A 24,398-nucleotide genomic window follows, 5' to 3' on the forward strand; every position below is an offset into this window, starting at 1 on the left:
ACTATAACTCCCTGTAAATACAACTCAGGCAACCTTATATTACACAATGTTATATTGCACACCCTCAACAGTCAATATATATACATGTACAGTGTGTGCAGGCTGATGTCCAAATATTTTAGTACATGTATTGATTTATGACCATTTAATGAAGCAACTAATACTAGGAATAGGACTAACTTGGACTTTGGCAGAGAGCCAATACATACATTAAAGAAAAATGGTTGTAGTGAAAGCAAAATTGGTTTTATGTGATATAAAATATTGATAGTAATAACCAGCATTTAGTACACTCTCTATAACATTTGATCAAGTTTGTGTAAACAAATCGTGATTCAAGTGATATCTTGATGGATAGGTATTTACCTTATAGACATAGAGATGGTGTGTACTGTCTTCAACAGCTGTACCATCTTTCTTCATGAGTGGCATAAAAGCCATTGCAAACAAACGCTTTTCTCTCCTTTCTGTTAAAGAGAATAAAGAGGATATTGCTAAATGATCTTTAAAGGACAAGTCCACCCCAACAAAAAGTTAATTTGAATAAAAAGAGAAAAATGTACCAAGCATAATACTGAAAATTTTTGTCAAAATCGGATGTAAACTAAGATAGTTATGACATCCCAGTTGGTATGCAAATGAGGAGACTGATGACGTCATCCGCTCACTCTTTCTTTAGTATTTCATTATATGAAATATTATTTTCTCCTCATTGCCAAGTGAAACTAGTAATTCCTCCCTGACAATGTGGAATTAGCAATGTTTGATACTATATGGTTCAGTCAAGTTAGTCATTATTGTCAAATCTATAAAATAAAATAAAATTGTAGTATTCAAACAATAAAAAGCAAAAGGAATAGTGAGTGAGGGACATCATCGACTCCAAATTTGATGAAATTTTCAGTGTTATGCAAGTTTAATTTTTCTATATTTATTCAAATCAACATTTTTCAGAGGTGGACTTGACCTTTTAATGATGAATCAGTGATGGACATTTAAAGATGGTTGGCATACAGCTTCATTGATAGAACATGTTCATGCAACTAACTTACCATGTATATATAATTGGCTTTTGATGTAGTGGCAAGTTAAGGTACCTGTAGACATAGTGATAATTTTGTTCTTTCTTTCTTTTCTTTTCAAAGAGATAGCAATATTTAAAGATATTGTAGGATAGTGCCTGTATAAAAACTGAAAGTAATATGACATTAAAAACATAGACCAGATATGAGATACAATGAACTGCTGCATTCATTTTTTCGGTTGAAACTGAGAGTACATAAAATTCTTGCACAAGTTCTACACACTTTCAATTGACAATGTATCACTCAATACCACAGAGACGATTCTACAAAGGTCATGCTTAGAAAGCTGAGCAGAAAATATTAACCATAAAGAGTACACAACATAACAACTGACACCTACTCTTGACAAATAATGATTACAGTATCCTTACTTCAGCACAAAGCTACATGACTTTGTGCAATTCTGAAATTATACAACATTTTGTAAATGCATCTCAGACCCAAGTCGCTTTAAAAAAACATGATTTTGTGTAAAAAGTCAATGCAAATTGTGTTTTATACCAAAAAATCATAAATGCATGATTATTTTTACTTTTGCTTGTGTAAAATGATTTATTCATACTATTTATGATAAAAAAGGCTCCAAACAAAGTTCATCAAAAAGACAATAAACCATGTTTTGAAAAAGTTCTGAAGATGGTGCTCTTCTATTTAAGTAACATCTATTTCTTGTTCATCGTGGAAAGCTCCTAAAATTCATTAACATGAGTGCAAAGAAAAAAGAGACCAAGAAAACAATGTTTCATGGAGAATCTAATAATTCTTCACCTCATCGGGATCAGATTCAGGTAGAATCGAAATGGACATAGTGAAAATTCGGACATCCAGGTTGAAATACAAATCCAGCAGTCAACGTTTGCCGATACCTGCGAGGCGCACCCTCAAGATGCCGGGGAAACGGTGAGAGAAGACGAACTGCGAGCACTAGCATAGAGGAATCAGGAAATCAATGGGGACCAGATACAGGCACGCACTACCAATGATCTATAAGCAAAGCTTCTGGACAGATTTGATGAAATGAACTCAAAGTTCAATGACATAGCAGCCACATTAGTTATATAACTCAGATTGATACAAATAAAAGAGAAATAAATGAAGTGAAGGAGAAACAAGAGGGAATGAACTTTGACATTGAATCAGAGCAATTACAAGAACATGTGAAGGAGAAGCTGCATGAACGTGTGATTGACCTTGCAGCCAGGGGGGATGAAAAATATGCTTGTTTTCAAGGTTATCCAGAGGGTGTGGAGAACAAGGACTGTGAATTGTTAATTAAGGCATTTGCCAAGTCTCACTTGCAGATCAAATCAGAGGTAGACCTAACCATAGAGAGGGCGCACTATAGTGGTCAAACTTCTCTTCTAGACCAAGGCTGTTTATTGTAGGCCTCAATCAGCATTCTACAAAAAGCATCATCCTAGCGAATTCCCGCAGATTCTTGATAGGAAGACCATATGAACACAATGGAAAGCATCAGATCTTTGTCAATGAAATGCTCCCCCAAAGAGATCTGAGACCAAAGAAAGTAGCTGATTCCCACAACGTTCTCGCTACCACGCGTCACGGTTGGCGGGCGCCGACAACCCTGAAAATTTTCAGGGCAAATCCGCCAACCGTGAACTTCCCCGACAACCGTGGCCGACAACTGTAAAACAGGCCTAGATCCACACAAAAAACTGAATAATATATTTAAAATAAAAACAATCTGCTTTTCAGATCCTAAAATAAACTTGTCGATTATTTCTTCCACGATTTCTTCCCGGGATTTCTTTGCTTCGCTACTATGCTGTATACGATACGACCTCGACTCGAGGCCCAATTTAACTCTCTCTCTCTTATCTGGGAAGTGCGAAGATGTTAACCTCGCATTTGCGTATCGCATTGCTCTCATTATTTACGTCTTTAAAATGGTAGTAAAATACGCTCAAAAATAAAGTGAGAAGAGAGGGGTACCGTGGGTTACTGGGTTGGGCAATGTAATTTAGATGTTACGAATTTCAGTTGATATTGTCATTTATTTTGTCAAAAGTAAAGTGTGTCAAAAAATAATATAAAAATTCGATCGAAATTTAGTTTCATCTCGTCCCAGGCCCCAGCCTTATTATAGCTACATCTACATGAATTCATTGAATGCATTTCTGATGACACTGCCGTAGAACGAATTGAGAAAATTATTAAAAGATCACGTTAATAATGACAAAGCCACAGCCACAGGAATGGATTGATATAATGTCCAACTGATTTACTTACAGCAAAATGATTATTCACATTTATATTCCAATTTTACTCCATAATTTCCAAAGTCTTGATCTCTACATCGATCTTTTGAAAGTGTTGATTAATTTCGCGACGGTGTGTCTACCAAGTTCTGTGTCACTGCACTAGCGCTCGCCATGGCCACATACATAATACAAATCGCACATGGCATCAAAATCTATCCGAGTCTTCCAAAATTAGATGGGATCCAAAACCGATTTGAATGTTTTTTTTTCTTCAGATATTCATTGAATCTGTTATAATTTTCATAAGTAATAATCTTTATTAATTTTATTCACGCTTTTTATCATATTACGACTCATTTTTTAATGTGAGTTATACGTACAGTGTATTTTCATTTGTATTGTTCTTTATTACTCTTTGCCTGCCAATTAGTCATTACAGTGAATGCTTCATAAATTTGTTGTACAATTGCTTAACAACTCCCGGTAACAACTACGATTTAAAATAAAATATTATTTGAAATCAATTTGTGTAAAGGAGAGAGAGAATAATGGGAGGTGGTCGTGGGCAATGTAAATGAAAATGATGGGATGTTTGTGACTTGGTGGGGGAGGGGATTGGCGAAAAGAAGTCAATGTTCGGAGCGAATTAAATTAATATTCTTTTATGGATGTGTCTACTGTGATTGTGGCTGCATAATCTTTATGGCGAGTGGAAAATCAACCCTTGGACTTGGTCGGGAGGGGTACGTGATTCAATAGATTTCAATAAAAGTACACATTCAACAAAGTGGAATTGACAATTCATTCACAGATATTCATTTCAGGGCCGCGGAAACAGGGGGGGGGGGGCTGGGTGGACTTCAGCTCCCCCACTTTTTTTTCCAAAACCGTGTACAAAAACAGGACCACCTGATTGCGTTTTTTGCATGGTGGTCAGCCCCCCCCCCACTTTCAAGACCTTTCCGCGGCCCCTGCATTTCAAGTACGAATTATTGAAGTTGATATGTGTGAACGATTTAGAGGATATGTATTTCGTTTGCCCACGCCCACATGAGTCGCTAGTATAATTTGAATATCGCTGGATGAATTTTTCAATTTCACTTATGTCGTTATATATGTTTTATATCGGAATTGTGTTTTATATATAGAGTTATCTTTACAACGTCATTAGCCTAATTACTGCGAGTGGATTATATTTATGAAATGAATTGGAATGTGAACGAGACGCCCCAAAACCGATGGCACGTGATCTAATTAGTATTCACTTTCTGGGTTGAGCCAATCATTGTGCTTGAAAACGGGTTTCCCCGAATTCCCGCCCTTGGAATGACTGTGTACCATGTGCGTGACCTGTTAACCTGTTGTATGAATGCGAATCAGCTGGTTTCGTGACCTCAAATATTCTTCATGTTGTTTACGCTGGATGGGGGCTATAAAAAGATCTTTCTGACTCTTTTTTTTTTCAATTTTAATAATCTGTTCGTGAATTTCTGTAACTTGAAAACTGATGCAATTTATTGAATCACGTACCTCGATCTTCCCACTCATGGTGCAAGAAAATATTTTAAAAATCTAAAATCGCCAAAATATACATGTAAAGAAAGATTATTCAGCCGTCATCATCAGTAGTAGTATAGACATGTCTATAAATATGCATTCGCTTCGAATATTGACTTCTTCACCAATCCCACACACACGTACGATCTCAACATCCCCTTGTCATTGTCCACGCCACGACCCCTCCCCTTTCGCGCTCCCCCTTCGACCATCCTAGCTACAACCCCCCCCCCCTCTTCCTCTCTTTCACACACGCTGTATTTGTAGGCCTACATAGTGCATTATTTAAAAATACAAATCTGCTTTCCTGTCAATTAAGCTTTACTTTCTAAACATTTTAAATCGCAATTAATTATAATAAGAACAAAATCGTAATATTAAAGTATGATGAATGACTAAAAATATTTCTCCCGCTCGTGATGGACACATTCATTATTTTATAGGCGAGTATAGAACAATACAAATGAACATATAGCAATAATTGACAGTGAGTATAAATCTACTTTCCTGTCAATTAAGCTTTACTTTTAAAACATTTTAAATCGCAATTAATTATAATAAGAACAAAATCGTAATATTAAAGTATGATGAATGACTAAAAATATTTCTCCCGCTCGTGATGGACACATTCATTATTTTATAGGTGAGTATAGAACAATACAAATGAACATAGCAATAATTGACAGTGATAAACGAATCTTGATTGGATATTATTAGTATAAACATCATCAGCAGAAGTCTTAATTATGAGAGTCATAGTTTCAGTGAGTATCTGAAAACAAAACAAACATGCAAATTATATCGTCTCATGAATACCGATGCCCATTATTTGGAAGCCTCGGAAGTTTTCTTCCGAGGCTTCCAAACAAAGTCGGAACAATCTTTGGATTGAGTAAGGGCGTGGCGCGGCGCGCATGCGGTCCGTAGATGTAGTCGGTCATTGACACGCATTCTCAAAATGAATCGCACTTTCTAAGGACGTAGTGATCTAGACATTGGAAAGTATGGAGTACATTATCGATGTCATTGATGTGAATAAATCTATAAACTGTAAGTATAAAATGAGATTGAATTTAAATCTTTTCTTTTGACCTTTTTCATCAGTACTTGCCTTTCTGCTTCAATCGATCGCAATTCGCGCAACCGTTCCGGCTGTGTGGCCGGAGAAGCATTAAATAGACATAAAATGTGGTGCATTTAGCAGCAATCTAAGCTCGTCGATATTGATATTTTCGATAGCTACCGCGCTCCGCGAGGGAGGGGGGACACCCCCCTCCCGCGACCCTCCCCCCGTGCGTGCTTCGCACGCACACCAAGGCCGCTGCGCGGCTTGCGTATCATCGCTTCGCGCCGCCAAGCGTCAGAATGAACCTGGCGAGAACGTTGGATTCCCATAAAGGAGAAGGTGAAAGAGGAAAACACAGATTGTGTGGTATACTTCAAATACCCTGCACATGTTTTTTAACAATGGAAAAGGTGAAAAGGAAAGATAAAGTGAGCACAAAACAATCAGTGACATAATCACCTAGAAATGCAGGAAGAACTAGAAAGAAAAACGAGATCTCTAACAGAAGGAAGTTGGTTCTGTAATAAGAGTTAATTCATAAATTACCATATAAAAGACATTAGTGAAAAAGATTCACTGTGGTTAATGACGTGGACTAAATATTTTTTTTTTTTTTTTGGTATGCTTATTATTTCTTTATATCTTATCGCAGCAGAAACTTTTACAGGTGATCATGTGAAAGAGGGCACTCTTAGAACAAGTGGAATGTAAAACCATGATGTAGCGCGCCATCATGGTTTTTCTAAGATAAATAGTAGATTTAGCTTTTGTTGTATGTTTTTCTAGTGTTTGTTTGATGAACCTGGATACTTAGTATTCATTAAATGTATTGCATTGGTGATACTTTCTAGACTCTCATACTCTTATCATGGAAATGAAGTTAATGGTTTGGGGGACTTCAAAGCAAGAAAACTTTATTTTAAATTACATGCCTAAAGAAAATAAAGATATTACCGGTATCCTTCTATACAGGAGATCCATTCTACAGAAAATGAGGAATTGTTATGAAAGAAACCGAACTAGACATGATATCATTTTTAGTCACGGAACTTCCAAGAGCAGAGGTGTGTGTACTATTTTGAGAAAGACACCGGACATCAAATTATTAGACTTTGCTAAAGATACAATGGGTCGTTTTTATTGGTAAAAGTTGAATTCAAAAAAAAAAATTCAATATGCAACATATATGCAAAAATAATGAGAAGGACCAAGGGGATTTATTGAGGAAGGTCGAATTGACTTTACAAGAAAATGGAGAGATATTAATGATTGGTGGAGATTTCAACTTAATTCAAGACTTAGATTTTGATAGGGCAGGTGGCTCAATGAAAAATGTTTGGAATCATTCTGTGAATCTCATTGAAAATCTGAAAATGTATTTTGGATTGAATGGTATATGGAGAATCAGAAATCCTATCAAGAAAAAATAAATAAACGGAGAAGATATAACCCTACGGTCCAAATCTAAATTGGACTATTGGTTGACACATGAATCATTTCTGGATATTATTACTGAAAATGATATATGATTATTTTGCAGAAGGGGCAATAATGAGGTCAAGGTGTAAATGGTATTAACAAAGGGGTAAGATCACCAAGTATTTTTTGTCTTTGGAAAAGGACCATGCAGCGAATTCTATGAATGGTGTATTGATTTCAGATCGGGGTCATATTTATAGACAATCAGAATTACAACATTTTGTTAAAAAATCTTATGAAAAGTTATTTGAGGATAATGATACTGTAATTGTTAGGTGATGAGTTTTGTAAAGAATACAAATGTGAGAGTAATACTAAACAACTTACAGATAAAGAACTCCTGTGAATGATATCACTACATGTAGCTCTGAAGCCAGAGCAGAAATTTTAAAAACGGCAAGGACTAAAACACATGGAAACAATGATTTAACCATAGAAGTTTATTATTAAAACAAATGGTTGATTCTTTTAATTTTGCATTTATATAGGGGTATATTTAGGGGAAGGAATAAGATTGATATCAGATTGACTAAATTGCACTGTGGAAGAGAATTTAAGAGGAATTATGCGAGCCCTTGATTTAACAAAATCCTTTGATTAAGTTGAATGTGTATTTTTATTGAATTTTAATTACATGGTATTGTATATACTGGAATGTGCAATACTTTCTCACTGGCCTTTCTATGAGGACTCGCATGCCTCTGGGCAATAGTAATGAATCTTACTTTTGCAAGCCCTGGCCCATGGAAAACCATTTTCTATCCTCTCTTCTTCTTTTCTTTCATATCTACTTATTTATATTTCATTATTCAGTATCAAATTTTATATTTGTCCTTGCATTGTCAATTTTTGTATGCTTTTATGGCCAAATGAATATTATTCATAATAATAATAATAATAGATTCATACTAAATTGCTTAGTAGCTTTTAATTTTGGGCCATCCTTCATACTATCATTTAGAACATTATATTCTAATATAAGCAACTGTGTATTGGTGAATGGAATTACCACTTGATATTTTCCAGTGTCTAGGGGTGTCAGACAACGAGATCCTTTTGCTCCTTTGTTTATATTGAGCTGAGAAAATTTTCTTGTAAGACTTAATAATAATGAGAATATCCAGGTTGTTGAGTTAAAGGAAGACAGATAAAGTAAACTGCTTATGCTGATGACATAACTTTCTTTTGTAGTAACTTACAATCAATGAAGATGGTTTTCATTGACTTCGAAGAATTCTCAAAGATATCAGGTCTTCATTTGAATAAAACAAAAACAGGATTAGGAAAGATAGGCAAACGGAGAAGAAAAAAAACAAGTGATATACCATGGGCTGATAAAGGCATTAATTTGAGGCATTCATTTTTTATATGACCTGGAAGTTTTTAAGAAGCTGTATTTTTATAATAAACTGGATGAAATACAATGTACTTTTTCGAGATGGAAGAATAGAGGGTTGACTTTGACAGGAAAAATTCAACTGCTGAAAACTTTTGTCATGTCTAAAATCATGTATACAATTTCAAATATTGAAATACCTGATGATTTTGTTACAAACGATGAAAAGATGTTTGGTCCAGACAAGATATCTAGAAAAACAATGTTTGCAGATTATGTTGATGGAGGTCTTAAATTCCCTAAACTAAAATATATGATAGAAGCACAACTGGTCAAATGGATTCAGATATAATATGAAGAATCTGATCATTATTGGAAGCTGTTTTTTTATCATTATTAACGTTTTGGTGGAAAATTGATATTTATTAGTAATTTTGCATTGGGCCATCTGAAATCATTTGGAATACCAATGTTATCTTAATTTATTCTTAGCATGGTCGAAGACAACTCAAGCAAGTATACTCAGTCAAATTGATTGGAACAATCAGTATGTCCTTGTTGATAATAAAACAGTTTATTGTAAGGCATTACATGAGGCAGGTCTTTGTTATGTATATCACTTGTTTGATCAACAGGGAAGAATTAAGTCTTGACTTTTGGAAGCAAAGAGGAGTATCATGTAAATATTATATGAAATATTTGGCAATTGTGTCAATAGTAAGGAAGAAATGAGGAATTATATTTCATCAAACAGTATTAAAAATGTTTTTGGATAAAAGAGATTATGAAGAAAATCATTCAGAGCTTTTGGCAGCAGAAATACACAAATTGAAAACTAGAAATATCCATGTTGATCTGGACAGCAAATATATTAATAGACCTGTCTGTGAGCCTTTGTTTTTAACGAAATATATACAGGAAGAGGAGTGATCACAAATTTATCTTATCCCATTTCAATGTACAATGAAAGTTCAATTTTGTGTCTTTCGGTTTAAAGTTTTATAAAAAAGATTTTTTTTTTTATTCTTGATCTTTAATAAAGACATGATGTACTACTACTCATGTACACAAATGAAAGACTATTCAAAATAGAGAAAGTGGAATCAGACACTTGCACTTTTTGTGAGACTTCTGTTGAAACTCCTGTACATCTTTTCTATGATTATAATGTTGCTAAAGATTAAAGAATAGCTTTAGTTGATAAAATTTGTGTAAAGTTGCTAGTTAAATATGAAGGCCTAACTTGAAAGAGGGTGATTTTGGAATCATAAAATATAAAAAAAAACATATAAAACGTTATTAAACCACCAAATCATTTTATTCAAAAGAGACATTCATATCCAGAGATGCAAAATTTCATTGGTCTTGAAGCATATATTTCCAATGAATATCAAATGTATTGACTTGGCTATTGCTAAACAATGGCAAGAAGAAACACTTTAGGAAATGGTCCCCTGTTGAGAATATATTGTTTTTCTTGTAATTTGTGAATAATCAAAACCACCAGAGTTATCTTTAAGTTGTTAAGATTCTGTATCATTTTATTTTTTTCTGGTTTTTTTTATTCATTTTTTATTGTAGTGAACTAATAATTCATTCTTTATTACTGTTCTTCAAGATTGCAGAACATTGTGATACTGTATGATTATTGTTTTTGTTATGCTATAAAATTAAGAAAATTGATATACACTTTAACATATTAAAAAAAAGTTTTGGAAAAAACCCAAAGAAATACATAAGAAATTCACAAAATATATAAAATACATAGGAAATTAATGACATTTTGGGTTTGTGGCAATTTCTTTTGTAGTTATTTGTCAAAAGTGGCAAAATAATACTTCTAGCTACCGAAAGTGAGTTAGAAACAAAATAAAAAAACATTAAGGACAAAAAGAAACAATTGATTTTTTAAACATTTTACTACAATCTTGTAATTCACATCTGGCTCTACATGCGTGCACATTTTCACACATAGTCACACAATCAGCAGCTGGTATCTTTGGGCCATTTCATAAAGCTTTTTTGTAAGTTGAGAGTGAATTATAGAATGACTGGTGATTCTTGTGGGAAATTATATTTACCATTAAATGTTCATTGGTGATTATCTAGCACATAAGAAATGTTCAGCAGTCGTTATTAAAGTCACTCTTAACTTACAAACAGCTTCATGATACACCCACCTCGTCCGAAATAGCCCAATTACAATGTGGTCAATGCAGGATGATTTCATCTACAGTCCGACCTCTCTTATCCGGACACGTTGGGACCAGCACCAATCCGGATAAAGGATTTATCCGGATCTGGGAGACCCAATATTAAATACATGCAGCTGCGCTGCTAGGTGCCTCCCCAGGCCAACGGCGGTAGCTACACGTTATCTATTGTAGTGGGCGCACAGACAGTATTCACTGCATGCAGTGTCAGTGCAAATTATAGGCAATATTTTTAAGGAAATGAAATCGATTGATGGCCAAAACTGTTGGATAATTTACCTACTAAAATGATTGAGGTATACATCGAGCATACCTCGAAAGAGAGAGAATGACTCGATGAAACTAAGTTTTAAAATTAGATCATCGCGGCAGGTATCGCAGCTTCGCAATGTCAGCCATTGTTACACTGACTGTAGGCTCAAACATGATAGATGGCGCTGTCCGTATTGAGGCCTAATGTTAGCTATGCGTTGTTTTTTCTCGGGAAGCAAAAAGAGAAACGTGATGAAATTTTTGTGCTGTGCCCTGATTTACTGGATATTATCATGCCTAGTTCTTTCGGTGATTTGGGTGAGATATTTTCATGAAAAGTTATTTTGTTGTAGGTAGACTATATTGGAAAATATATGTAAACAAAGTGAGTTTGCGTAAAGGATTGAGTTTAGATTGAAATCTCATTTCCTCACGTACTAGATTGAATTTTAAAAAATTAAAAAATCTCGGCGAGTGTGCGTCCGGATAATAGAGAGATCCGGATAAGGGGAGGCCGGATAAGAGAGGTCGGACTGTATCACTCAATGTAGTGTTCACTTATTCTCATTATTTATAATTAAACATGAAAAAAAACTTGTAATGCAGTCAAACATGCTTACATAGGTTTCACAAGGGTGAAAAATACTCCTTAAATGAGTAGGAATGACTTATTTTAATGTAAATATTTAGCATACTTACTACTATCTCTTGAGCAGTGTCTGAACTCAAAGCGAATGTGTGTATCTTTGAAGCTGTCCATAGGAACATTGAGCCTAAGGAGTTCATTCCAGCGAGGGGTTTGATTATGAACATACACCACTGACCTATATTCAGTTTCAGGTGCTTCATCGTCTACAAGGCATATGCAAGACTAGAAAATATAAAGAATGGATTACACTTTTCAATAATCCTACATCTAACTCATTGAAATTAATTCTAATTCATTGAAATTTAACCATAATTTCAACACACTGCATCCTATTCACTTTGGTAATCTTACACTAGGATATATACATGTACATGTTCTCAAACTGGTATACTTCTGTAGACCACTGAATCACCATCATGTCAATATGCATACAAGAGCCAAGTTTTAAGTTAACCTAAAAAACAGTTCTTGAGAGCTAGATATTTCATTGTATGTAAAATACCACTTTGACTTGTGACCTCATGACCCCAGAACCTTGTCTGATCACCATCTCTTGAAAATGCAAACATGCACCATTTTAAAAATTGGTCCTTTAAACAATTCTTTAGTTCTCACTGAAAAATACTTTTAGGTAAGCAACCTTTGACCTCATTACTCTAATATCTAAATCACTCACCATCCCTTCAAGTATTTGGTTTGAAGTTGATCCATCAAATAGTTCTTCAGTTATCGCAAGCATAATATATCTTTACCTATCTTGGTACATGACCGCCGTTTCATTTGAACTTGGACATTGATACCCCGCCAAAAAAATCAAATCATTACAAATCCTTGGATCATGTTTGAAGCTAATCTATTTAATGGATATCATGAGTAGGAAACTGGGGTGCTCCAGAAATAGACTTACAATCATTCTCCATTTTTCATCCAATGTACACATGGTCACCTCAATGTTTTTGCCAGCATTCTTATCAAAAAATTCTCCTCTCTCTAATGCAATGAAGAGATCATTCCGCAAGTCACCTACAGAATAAAAATACAAATATAAATATAGTAGTATTTCACTTCTAAATATGAATATTGTTTTCAAAACTTAAATTCATAACTATGATTTGCCAACCATCTTTTCTTCTCCCAGTTTAGTCAATGACTATAAAGCTATTGTACCCTGGATGAAAAGGGTAGTGTCAGTTACATTAATTTCAATCAAATACTAATTGCTTTCAAGATGTCATTACCTATATCCATAGTTTCAATTTTTGGCAATCAGTCACTTTCATATCCTCTTAAGTTTTGGTTCCATACATGTACTATAAGAAACTAACTATGACTAGCATTGTGTTATGCCTTTGTCATCTCAATTAGACTACAAAAAGAATCAAGGAAGCATGCAATATTGAAGAACCACTACAACAATGATTAATGACTAAAAAAGGCCATGAGCGTGTTCTCATGTACAGTATCTTATGACAATAAACACAGATACTTATTTCATATCATGGCACCTTCTCATTTAGGTTCGAATTTTTTGGTTTATTTAAAACTGACAGCTTGGCTCCACAACACAAAATGTTTGCAATGGATATCATATATAAAAGAATGACACTTACTGCTTCAAGATCAGTATTTTGAACAATGATCTAGACTGGTCATCGCTATTTACAAACCTATGTGTTACAGAGCCCTTGTTACTTTTTCTACAGGAACATATCATAGGATCCATTGATGGATATATTACCTGGCATGATGATATCACTGAATCCTAGTTTATGAGTAACACTGTGACCTTTGTTGAATAGAAGGTGTTTCTCTTTCTTGAGGCTATCAAGATGACCATGTAGCATCAGAAGCTTTACAGTGATACCTACAATATAAACAATAATACTGGTTGAGGAGTGATATCATTGTATCAAGGTTCACTCATGGAACATTCCTGTCAATATATTATCATCCCACTCTTACAGTTATCACAAATAACATAAGCATCATAAAGACACATACAAGCATATTAGTTCATGAAAATTCAGTCATTTGCTGCAAAATTGATACCGGGGTAACTTGTTCTAAACATGAAGATGTGATTGAAGTCATCCTGCCTAAATTCATAGGCCCAAATTCATATAGGTGGTTTTGAATCGGGGAGGCGTTGAATTGAGGTGTATACAGATACAGTACCATGCATTCTTTTATGTTTTAATCAATGTATATATTGAGAAAGAGTCCAATAAAACATGCATAAACATTATAACACTAAAGATTACAACTTTAATGAGACAACTGTTTTCAATTAGTGAGTCCACAATTATGTTAATTGATTTACATAAACAATGGGCTCATTAATGATGTAATCTTAGAAACAAGGGTCAATTCAGCACAATTAAGGTAACAATGTGCCTCAATATGGTAGGCTAGTAAAGCAAGTTGAAGATATTTCAACATAATAATACAAACTTTGCATTTTTCTTGAGTGTGTGTATTTCAGGAGGTTCTGAACTATTTTGTGTTTTTCTTACAACCCATCCCTTGAAAAACAACAATTAAACAGTCTTGGAGCCCCCTCTGGAGTTTTCTCTACTAGCATTTGAGATGTGAGCAGATTATATACTATGCGTTAAAGTAAATACATACCATCTAAAGGTTCAGGGTAAAATTGCCATAATTCTATTATTTCTGTAGATCAGATCAGAGTATCAGAACTAATGTCTGGGAACTTTTCACTGCAAATTAATTCAGGTGACAGTTCGTAATGCCTGTTTCATATTTTAAGGACCCATATTCACCAAACATTATTAACTGAATTTGTATTGTGGCAGCAAGCTTAGAAACGTTTAAATGAAAGTGGGCCTTAATGAGTGCAGCAATGTACCTATATTGCCAGATGCAGACATGCCCTTTCTACTTGTATTCCTGATGACTTGATCATGGAGTGAAGCAAAGTCCTTCTCATCAGCTGTATTCGCTACACTGTAATTCAAATAAAAATCAATTGTCAATATTTTTCATAAATCAATAGTATATACAAATAAACTTTAAGGCCCATATTCTGAAGTCCATATCAACCTAGGCTATGGTTTAACTCTGTGCTAAAATTATGAGAAGCCAAAATTTTGTTTACATTGTATGTTTGTTATTATAACTATTCCCCCCCCCCCCCACCCTTTAACGGTTAAGAGGATTTAAAATTGATCATTCCCACACAATTACGGTATATATGATATCTGTGTCAAAAGATCAAATTAAATCAACCTGTTCTGTGAGTAAGTTGTTTCACAACAGACAAACCACAACCTTATACCAGAGTTTATTAAATTTAAGCCCAAGTTCAGAATATGGCCCAAAGATTGTATGATGATTTAACATTTGAAATCTGCTGTGTCTTAAAATTTGGCTATTCTCACTTTTATGTATACATTTCAACTATAAAAAGCTGTATGAGAGGTGGATGCTTTGTTAATGCATTAAGATCACATGCGTAAATTTCATGACTATAGTCTCTCAGATCTTTTAAGACCAATCTATGCCATTCCAAGATACATATGATCTTCTTATTGAAATATTTCAAGGCATAATTTCAATACAAATTACCATTCAAAGACATTGCTTAACATTACATACCTTTAATATGTGTGTTGTACTTACTATGGTTCATATGGATTAAGAATTCCCAGGAAGACGAAAAAAAAAAAATTCGTAGAGATGCTATCAAGATATCTGTAATTACGAAACCATCACTTAATCTCCTGGGGAGATTAACGTACCACATGCTGGTTTACAGTATTACCATTTTTTGAAGCGCTACTGATTTTTTGGTGTGATAATTTCAGGGCTTCATTTTACAACATATCGCAGACACAAGTAACAAAAGGAAAATTGCAGCTCAGATTTTTAAAACAAAATCAATGCTAACCAATGGCTCTCAGCTAACAAAATCTATTATTTCACCTTATCAAAATTGGTATTTATATATTCAAACTTATTTCAAAATATTCCTTCAGATGTTACTAAAGCTATCAGCAAAATTCAGGTATTATGAACTGTAGGAAAGAAAAATGATTGAAGGACAGATAATAAGAATGACAGAAATTGTAAGAATGAAGAGGCAGCAGAGATGCATCATCTCAGAGCTATTTGTCCGGCACTGGGATAATAGCAACATTCATCATGATAATAGAAGGTTCCTTTTTTCACTATAGTCTGTCAGACATGTTATTACTCCCTTCCATGATACACTGTATAACTCCTACATGGCACTCAAACATTCCAAGGATTTTCCTTCTCCTGGTTCGGGTGAGCTAATCAGAGATATAGTTCTCTTCTACTGTTACAATATGGTTTGAACCCATACACTGCAGTACATCGTCTAGAGACCCATCCAGTAGACCACTACTCCTCTACAATTATACTTACTATATTTTCATAACCTCTTCCTTGCCTTCTCTACCATCATCATCTGGCATCTTAAGAATGTGAGTGATCTTCAAGACTAGATAGAAAACATAAAATAACAAGTTTGTGATTTATGTTGTGCAGATAGAAAATGATGCCTAACAAGCTTGGATCGATGCAGTTTCACAGTGCCATTTGTTCGTAAATAAATCCTCAAAATGAAAGATATCGCCAAATAATTTTAACTTTGCTTCCTCCAGTAATAGTTGATACACCTTTTTATAGTTTTCACATGGGAAATGAGTAGCTTCTAGGATACTTCATATGCAATTTGTGTTATCAAACATCCTTGATACATATTCAAACTGCAACTCACTTGTTCACATATTTCTTATACCTCGAATAAGTAATTATGCAAATTTTACCTCCATATCCATAGGGTCTTCTATAGTTTGGACTATTGGTTTTCTTGTCTATGTGCTTAGCTTGTTTCATCTGCCCACATCGTATGATATGACATGTGAGATACAGATCCCTCTCCATGTCCTTGTTACTCATATCCTACAAAGTAGCAACAAAATAAAGGAGACGCAAAGAGAAATATATGATAAAATGTTCTATGACCCATGTCATTATAGAACGAAAGATAATTTGAAAAGTATTTTGACTGAGGTTGTATTAAAAATTTAAACCCAGATCTTATTATTATACCTGAAGCATACAAAAGAAAACTGTTTATTGGAATGAACTAAATGTTCATGAACAAAATGGAGACATGTTAAACACAAGAAGAAAAGTACTGGTACCTTGGAAGTCTAATTATCTCAATATGAAGAGACGGAAGAAAAAAAGTAATTTCATTAACATTTCAACTATAAACAGTTGTTATTAACCCACAGTGGGAAAATGGTGATTATTATGAGTGATTTGGTGAACAAGATGAAAATAACCACTAAAATCCAGGTACTGAAATATGCACATCCTGTCATATTGTGCAGTAAACTCAGTAACAAATCTTCTTCCTCTTCTCTTTTAACAAAGCACATGAGTTCATAATACGTATTGTGTTCTTATGTTATCAAATTCCTTTAATCAAATCATCATTATCAAAAGAGAAATTAAGTTTGCTTCGAAAAAAACAAACAGGACTTATTGTTGATCAGAGGAGCAGTAGAAAACAGCTTATGAAATACAGGTGCACACTACATAAGCCATCACTACCCAATTCTCATAGAATTTGCAACAGCATATGATATGAACATTCCAACCTATAACATGTTAACGATCCGAATCATGGTATCAATGATACTAAAATCAGTTTCAGTACTGATTTTAGACCTTCGTTTTTCAGCTATCAAGTATAATTGATAGTAAAAGACTAATCGAGGGATATTAGGAGGAATCAATATTGATATGTCATCTTTGCTGTTACCATTTTCTACCAATCCAGAGCAATGTTTTATAAAAACACGTCAACAATGGCAAGCTACAAACTTCTGTCATATGCTCATGAAATGGTGGTTCCTGTGATAAATCTGATAATGATTATAACTTCATGAACAGGACCAAACACTTTTAAAGGTTTCATTTATTCCAAACTAAAGACAAAAGTTGGTTTCAGATTTCTAGTAAATATAACTATTAAGATTTTCAACTAAAATTAACTATGTCAGACTGCCTTTATGCAGGAGAATATAGGAATGGTAACTGATCTCAGCTTTACATAGACATACTATCATGCTACTTACTGTGAAAATAGTGACTAGGTTACCAATCTTCTCTACATTCAGGGGAGCACCTTGTCTGTTGAACTTGGCTAGATACCGCTCTCTGAAAAATATAAAACAAAGATAATTTTTCTTAATGATTGGGTATATTGTGGAATAAATTTTCCTTAAATAACTTCGCTGACATGTCACTTTTACAACTCATTTGTTTAACCTACATGTAGAATGCATTTAAAACAAAATCAAGATTTATAAAAACTTGTACATATTGTACACATTTAAATCACATATTAGGATCATTCATTGTACTGATTGGCCTCTTGTTGGGATCTTCATTCACTAGAGCTCCTGTAAGTAATGACCTGACCAAGCTTGCCCTTTAAATCATTGATGAATGGAGCAGCAATCAAGAGGCCACCATGATGTAGCCAAGAATTCTCTTGAGTGATGCAATATTGTATAAAGTAGCAAATAATTCAACTTTTTGCGTAGTGTCATTTCAGGTTATTTTTTTTTTTTACATTTTAACTTTGTGTATCATATAATTGTCCGAAGAGGTCACTTTCATTACAATGTGGACAACATACTTGTACACGAAAGCATGTAAAAGGAATATTTTTCACATAAGAAACATCATTTCAAACTACATTGGTAGTACAAATAACAAAGTATACAACTACTTCTTAAAATTTGTTTTTATATCTACTTCTCCACATACTCTTGTCAGAAAGCTTCAAATATGACTTCATAAAGTTACCCAGGATGAGTATAATGTCATGTAAGATGAACATACATTTCTACAAATATAACAAATTATGACAGTATTCTAATCATCTCAATTGAGTTGTAGTAAAAATGTAGCATTGCATAATAATATTGTATTCACAAATCACAATTAGGACTTTCATCTACATCTGTTTTTAACATCATCTGACAAAATGAATTATGATGATTAATAGCATTTGGCCCATTATATTGAAGTCACAAATAAAGTACACATATGAACAGCTTTTACATTCCCCTTCTCAGTATTCGTTTACTTCAACAATATGAGAGATGGTTCAGTATTATGGTTCCTTCTTAATAACAAAGGTTCTTTCACTCTGTCACAGGTTATAGTGCTCAATACAATTGAAAAGTTATAAATATTATAAATGCAAACTTTACTACAAATAAGAACTACAAATGTAATTAATCAATGTTTTTATCCCTGAAATCAGAAATGGTATACACTTACGTAATGAATGTTCCCTCTTTAGCATCATAGAGAGCAAAGAAAGCTTCCGCTGCTTCACCCGTATTGATCCCAAAGTTTACCAACTGAAGATGGAGATGATGCGCAAAAGCTTCCACCGATTCTGTTGTCTACAAACAAAATTCAAGCTCAGTAAATATGCATTGCCAATAAAGTGGCAACCGAGTTCAAGGCAGCAGAATACATTTCTATGCCAAAGTCAGTGATTATGACTAGAATATTTCATGACAGAACTGGGAGAAAAATACAAAAACTACAGAAGACAATAAAATTGGGCAACACTTCCATTTATAAGACTGAAAGGTTTTTAAACAATAGCATTAACATCAACAGCAGAGAAACTAAATACATGTACATGTATATGACCGGCTACCCCAAAGCCAACAAAAAGTCACCAGGAAATGTTTTCTGTAAATGGCCAAAAATAAATAAATATATTGAATCTGGAAGTGTTATTCTTCTTCTTCATATTGTCAAAAGTAAAGTTGAATAAAAGACAAGACGTAAGAGTTTCTTTGATACCAGTTTCACTGACATTGCATAGTGTGCATATCTTATGCTTGAGTGAACCCTAAACTTCAAACCTTGTTTTCTCATATAACTTGAAGCTCTCACTGAATTTCTTCTGTACCCAATCAAGTACTTGAGTGGGTTATAGTTTATAAATTTGACAGCGTACATATTGTTTTAGAGCTCAGAATATGCTTTTTAAGCCCCAAAAATATTGGAATTCATTATGGGCAACTTATTAATGGTTTTGGGGTGACAAGTCACATAGAATATGAGATGTATTCTCAGGACCTTAAAACAATACTCACTTTAAAAAAGGATCAAAGTATATCCATGTTCAGCATAAAAAAAAAGATTTTTCAGGAGTTGTCATGATCATTATGACAAAATAATTAAACATAAGGATAGATTTAAATAGGATGCATGAGATATGAGAGGGGTTTCAAATTTACAAAGCATGCAAATGTAGCTTATTTCTAAGAATAAAGTCTTCATGTTAAAGAATGAAGAATACATTGAATGTAGAATCATAACAGCTTGATTATCACTGAACTGACAAGAAAAAGTAAAATCAATCATGAAATTTTTTTTTTGGTGTTTTGGGTATTAGAGAAGAGCAAGTTTTGGCATTGGATATTGTATTTATGATTTTTAAAAATACTCTAACAGCAGTTTTTACAGGAAGTATTTATAAGAAATATGATCCAATGAGCCCCCTGTAAACTACTATTTCTATGAATGGTCAATTAAATTAAATGATCCATGAATCAAATACTATCTTTTAGCATTAGAGGAACAATATGGCCTGTATTCTGAACTTGGGTTCAAATATGGTGTAAAGTTGAGGTTTAACTATGGCAATTAGGGCACAAATCCCTAACAGTACACATCCAATTTATTGACTAATTTGACACTCAATTTGTCCATAATTGTCTTTGAATTATATCTGAAGTAATTTTCTTCATTATGAAAGCAAAAGGAAATAAAATAGTAAACATAAGAATTATACATGTACAATATAAATTTTTGGCTCCACATAATTTTAGTAGAGTTCGACCATGGTCTAAATCAAACCTGACTTCAGAATACAGGCCTGTGGGTCTACTTTACTCTTTTAATGCAACAAAGAAAATCTACATGTAATAACCTAACAATATTCAGATGCCTAAGATGAATACTATTAAACTCCCGTCAAATTGGTTTTAATGAAGGGAGAGATATACGAGAAAGACATCAATGAAAGTTTGACAAGACACTAAAGAATAAAAGACATGCAGTTTTTAAAGATTTTGGTGACTACACATGTGAGCAGTTCCCTGAAATGTCCTGTTATTAAATTCATTTGTAATATCAATGGTTCAAGATGACTGAATACTTTTCCACATGTAATTCAATTTCAACTTTCTGAGAAAATGACAACTTATGGAAATTATGACACATGGGGATGCTGCTCACAGAATCAAAAGTCTAAAAACTTTATCTTTATTCTTTACTGATTTTTTGCAAAACTTTCAGTAATACTTGTCTTTTATTTCACTGCTTATTCAAAGCCAACTTGATTTCTGGATAGACTTCCTTTGAAAGAAAATAAAAGACTTTTTTATTGAAAAATAAAAAGACTACGGTACATGTAATTCTAGGTTATTGGTGCAAATTACCTGTGCCTGTGCACTTGGGTCTGGTACTTGCAATGAAATAAGTGATAGCAAAGGTTGCACCGAGGTTGCGACCGGCTGTGAGTGGACAGTTCCACGTCATACAGGGGGTGGACAGCATCACAACAAGGAGGCATGCCAGGATTTTCACACAAAACAGGGTAACAGTTAATGAAGATGGTAGGATGAAGGTGAAAAGAATATGAATACACACAAATGAATAACCATAACAATACAAGAAAGAAACATTGAAAAAGAAAATAGGTATTAGTCAAGGGAAATTATCTTATCTTCATGAAAATTTATAATACATTCAGAAATACTTTTCAAGGGTATATGGTTCATTGAAGACTACATGTAAACTGATTCTAAATCAAGCATGGAGGAAATTATATGTAATTATGTAATACCAATGCCCCTGCAAAATCTAAAATAAACCATACATCCAGTATTGAATTTTTAAGAAATTATCAATTGAGAAAATATGAATTTATTGCCCAAGAGTTGGCATAAGTAAATATAGTCATAAGTTTTCGTTCTGATCAAATCAACATAGATAAATAGTAAAATTGGTTCTTATTAATTTAGGGAGAAAACCCTAGTACGGTAACATATAGGCAGTATACTGTGCATAAATTGAACTAAACTTTTTGTACTTGAATTTAAACTGAAAGACTTCTACTTGCTAGTGTACCCTTTTTAGCACTATAAACTGGAATAATTATTCAACATGTGTTAAAGTATTTTGGTATGTTTTATGCAAGAATAATTATCAATTTGTTAATAATGGTATGCTCAAATTCATAAGTTCTCCTCATACTTAACTAAATTGAGCTATATAAAAATAACACTAAAAATATCCATGAAGTTTATAAGTGTCAAATCCCCCAATTATTTTTCTAGATTTTCACAACTATTTATCATCATCATTATTATTAGATTATCATTATTCATTTTGATTTTTTTTTTCATTCATAATAATAATTATAATTGCTTATATAATGCTTAACACCTACTTTATCAGAAGTCTCTATTAAAATGCTCTATAGTAATGGGGCATAATTACCCTGGCTTTAGCAGGTGTTAAGCGTGCTGCGTTTCAAGGAAAACATTTCTACCAGGTTCCCATTAATCTCTGTTTCTATAACTTTTTTTTTATAACTTTTTTCTATTTTTATTCATTTTTTTTTCTATTTCTGTTATTTGTTTATTTATTTTATTTAATCGTTTTTGTGGCGGGAGGGGGGGGGGTGCCATTAACATGGCAAAGCTCTTTTACTACTGTACTAAAGTGAGCCATCTAAAAGGGAAAACACACATTTTACAAGTTAATTCCATTGTGATCAAATTTTATTTTCTTATGCTACATATACATACCAGTGCAGAAATTTTAGTTTCTTGGGCACTCCTCAGATGCTAAAAAAAAAATAGAATGGAAACACAGATGGTAAGAATATACCAATTATCATAAGCTCCAGCAAAGCATATGAAATAAGTATATATAAATTATCAACCTTAAGAATTCATATATTTGTATGAGCGAAGAACCCTTTTTTGTCAAAATATACTGAATGAACACTGAAGAAAAGAAAATTCTCTGTGCAAATTTCCCTATTAGAATAAGATATTCATTACTGTTTGGAAAATAAGATCATCAAGACAATGTGGATTTCAAAGTGGCAACTTGGTAAGCAGATAGTGTACAAGTTGTAACGAAAAAACTCCCATAAGGGTGGAATCAGGAATTTTTTGGTTTTCTCTTTAATAAATACCTTTTCCCTTGGGAAAAGTGATTGAAATACACCATAGACAAATAAAAAAGAAAAATATTCTTGGTAAATTAAAAAAAAGAAGATATAGTAAACTTGTGTATAGAAGTAAATCCTTTTTATCACTATTACATCTCCTACAGTATGCGACAAATTTGAAATACCCATGAATGTAATGATCACAACTTTTAAAAGAAAACGTCATTACTTTCATATTGTTTGTCCGATTTAGTTTAACCTTTCAAGAATCTGCTTCTCTGATTTTTTTAAGGCAACTTTCCACTTTGAATGGATTACCTTCTAGAGGGTAAGTCCACCCAAACAAACAAAAATTATTTGAATAAATAGAAAAAAAAAGTTTAAAGCTGAAAATTTCATCAAAATAGGATGTCAAAAAGGGAACAATGTTTCGCTTCATTTTACAGAAGTTATGCTCCTCCTGGCCAGAATGCAAATGAGGGAACTGAAGATGTCACCCACACATTCATGTACTTCTTTTGTATTTTATTACACAAAGTATTTTATTTTTCTCCTCATTAAAATATGAAAAAGGAAATATAATGCAAACAATAAAAAGAAAAGAAAAGTTGAGTATGAAAGTGACACCATTGATTCTCTTATCACTGTGTTGGGCATATAACTGTCTCAGGGAAATGTGCATAACTTGTGCATAAGTATGCATAAATGTGCATAAACTACCTTTCCTATTTTACAGCTGATTTTGATGAAGTTTTCAGCATCATGCGAGTTTGACTTTTCTACTTTCATAAAATCAACTTTTTAATGGCTTGAACTTGAACTTTAATTAAGGGTATAATGAACAATGAAAGTAAATAGTTAATATTCTTACCACTTGATGTAGTTTTACCAGACTACATTGGTTACTGTCTATGATTTCACCATCTACACTAGGTACTAGATCCAATTCAAGTCTGCAGTTTCCCCAATCCACTCTGTTCATGATTGTACCTTTGACCTCTTTACTCATGCCTAATGTCATTGTCCCTGGTAGAAGTTGACTTCTAAGATTAATAACCTCCAGCATGATCTTCTTCAGCTCTTTGAACCAGTCCATTTTATGTTTCTACAAGTAAAACAAGGATTTAACTTGTCAATGTCCTTTTAACTCTCAAAAAGCATTTTTTTTTCAATCTGTGGAAAAACTATAATTGACTTTCACTTTATTAAAGCCCAATTATTTTTAAATAATGCAAATTACATTGGAATACCATCCATT

General features: G+C 33.4%; 1 protein-coding gene across 1 annotated transcript in view; it reads right to left on the minus strand.

Moving 5' to 3' along the window:
• LOC129256755 (dedicator of cytokinesis protein 3-like) overlaps window positions 1-24,240 on the minus strand; it is an 87,940-nt gene extending 63,700 nt beyond the window's left edge. The window contains exons 1-12 of the mRNA XM_064096070.1: window positions 24,012-24,240; window positions 22,770-22,808; window positions 21,396-21,470; window positions 19,210-19,337; window positions 17,994-18,075; window positions 16,671-16,806; window positions 16,267-16,342; window positions 14,726-14,823; window positions 13,598-13,723; window positions 12,767-12,882; window positions 11,910-12,081; window positions 367-467 (exon numbers count right to left, since the gene is read on the minus strand). Of these exons, the coding sequence (XP_063952140.1) occupies window positions 367-467; window positions 11,910-12,081; window positions 12,767-12,882; window positions 13,598-13,723; window positions 14,726-14,823; window positions 16,267-16,342; window positions 16,671-16,806; window positions 17,994-18,075; window positions 19,210-19,337; window positions 21,396-21,470; window positions 22,770-22,808; window positions 24,012-24,236 (1,374 nt within the window). The 5' untranslated portion in view covers window positions 24,237-24,240. The remainder of the gene's footprint in view (window positions 1-366; window positions 468-11,909; window positions 12,082-12,766; window positions 12,883-13,597; window positions 13,724-14,725; window positions 14,824-16,266; window positions 16,343-16,670; window positions 16,807-17,993; window positions 18,076-19,209; window positions 19,338-21,395; window positions 21,471-22,769; window positions 22,809-24,011) is intronic.
• Window positions 24,241-24,398: the final 158 nt, after the last annotated feature.

Source organism: Lytechinus pictus, chromosome 3, assembly GCF_037042905.1.
Source record: "Lytechinus pictus isolate F3 Inbred chromosome 3, Lp3.0, whole genome shotgun sequence".
Lineage (NCBI taxonomy): Eukaryota > Metazoa > Echinodermata > Echinoidea > Temnopleuroida > Toxopneustidae > Lytechinus > Lytechinus pictus.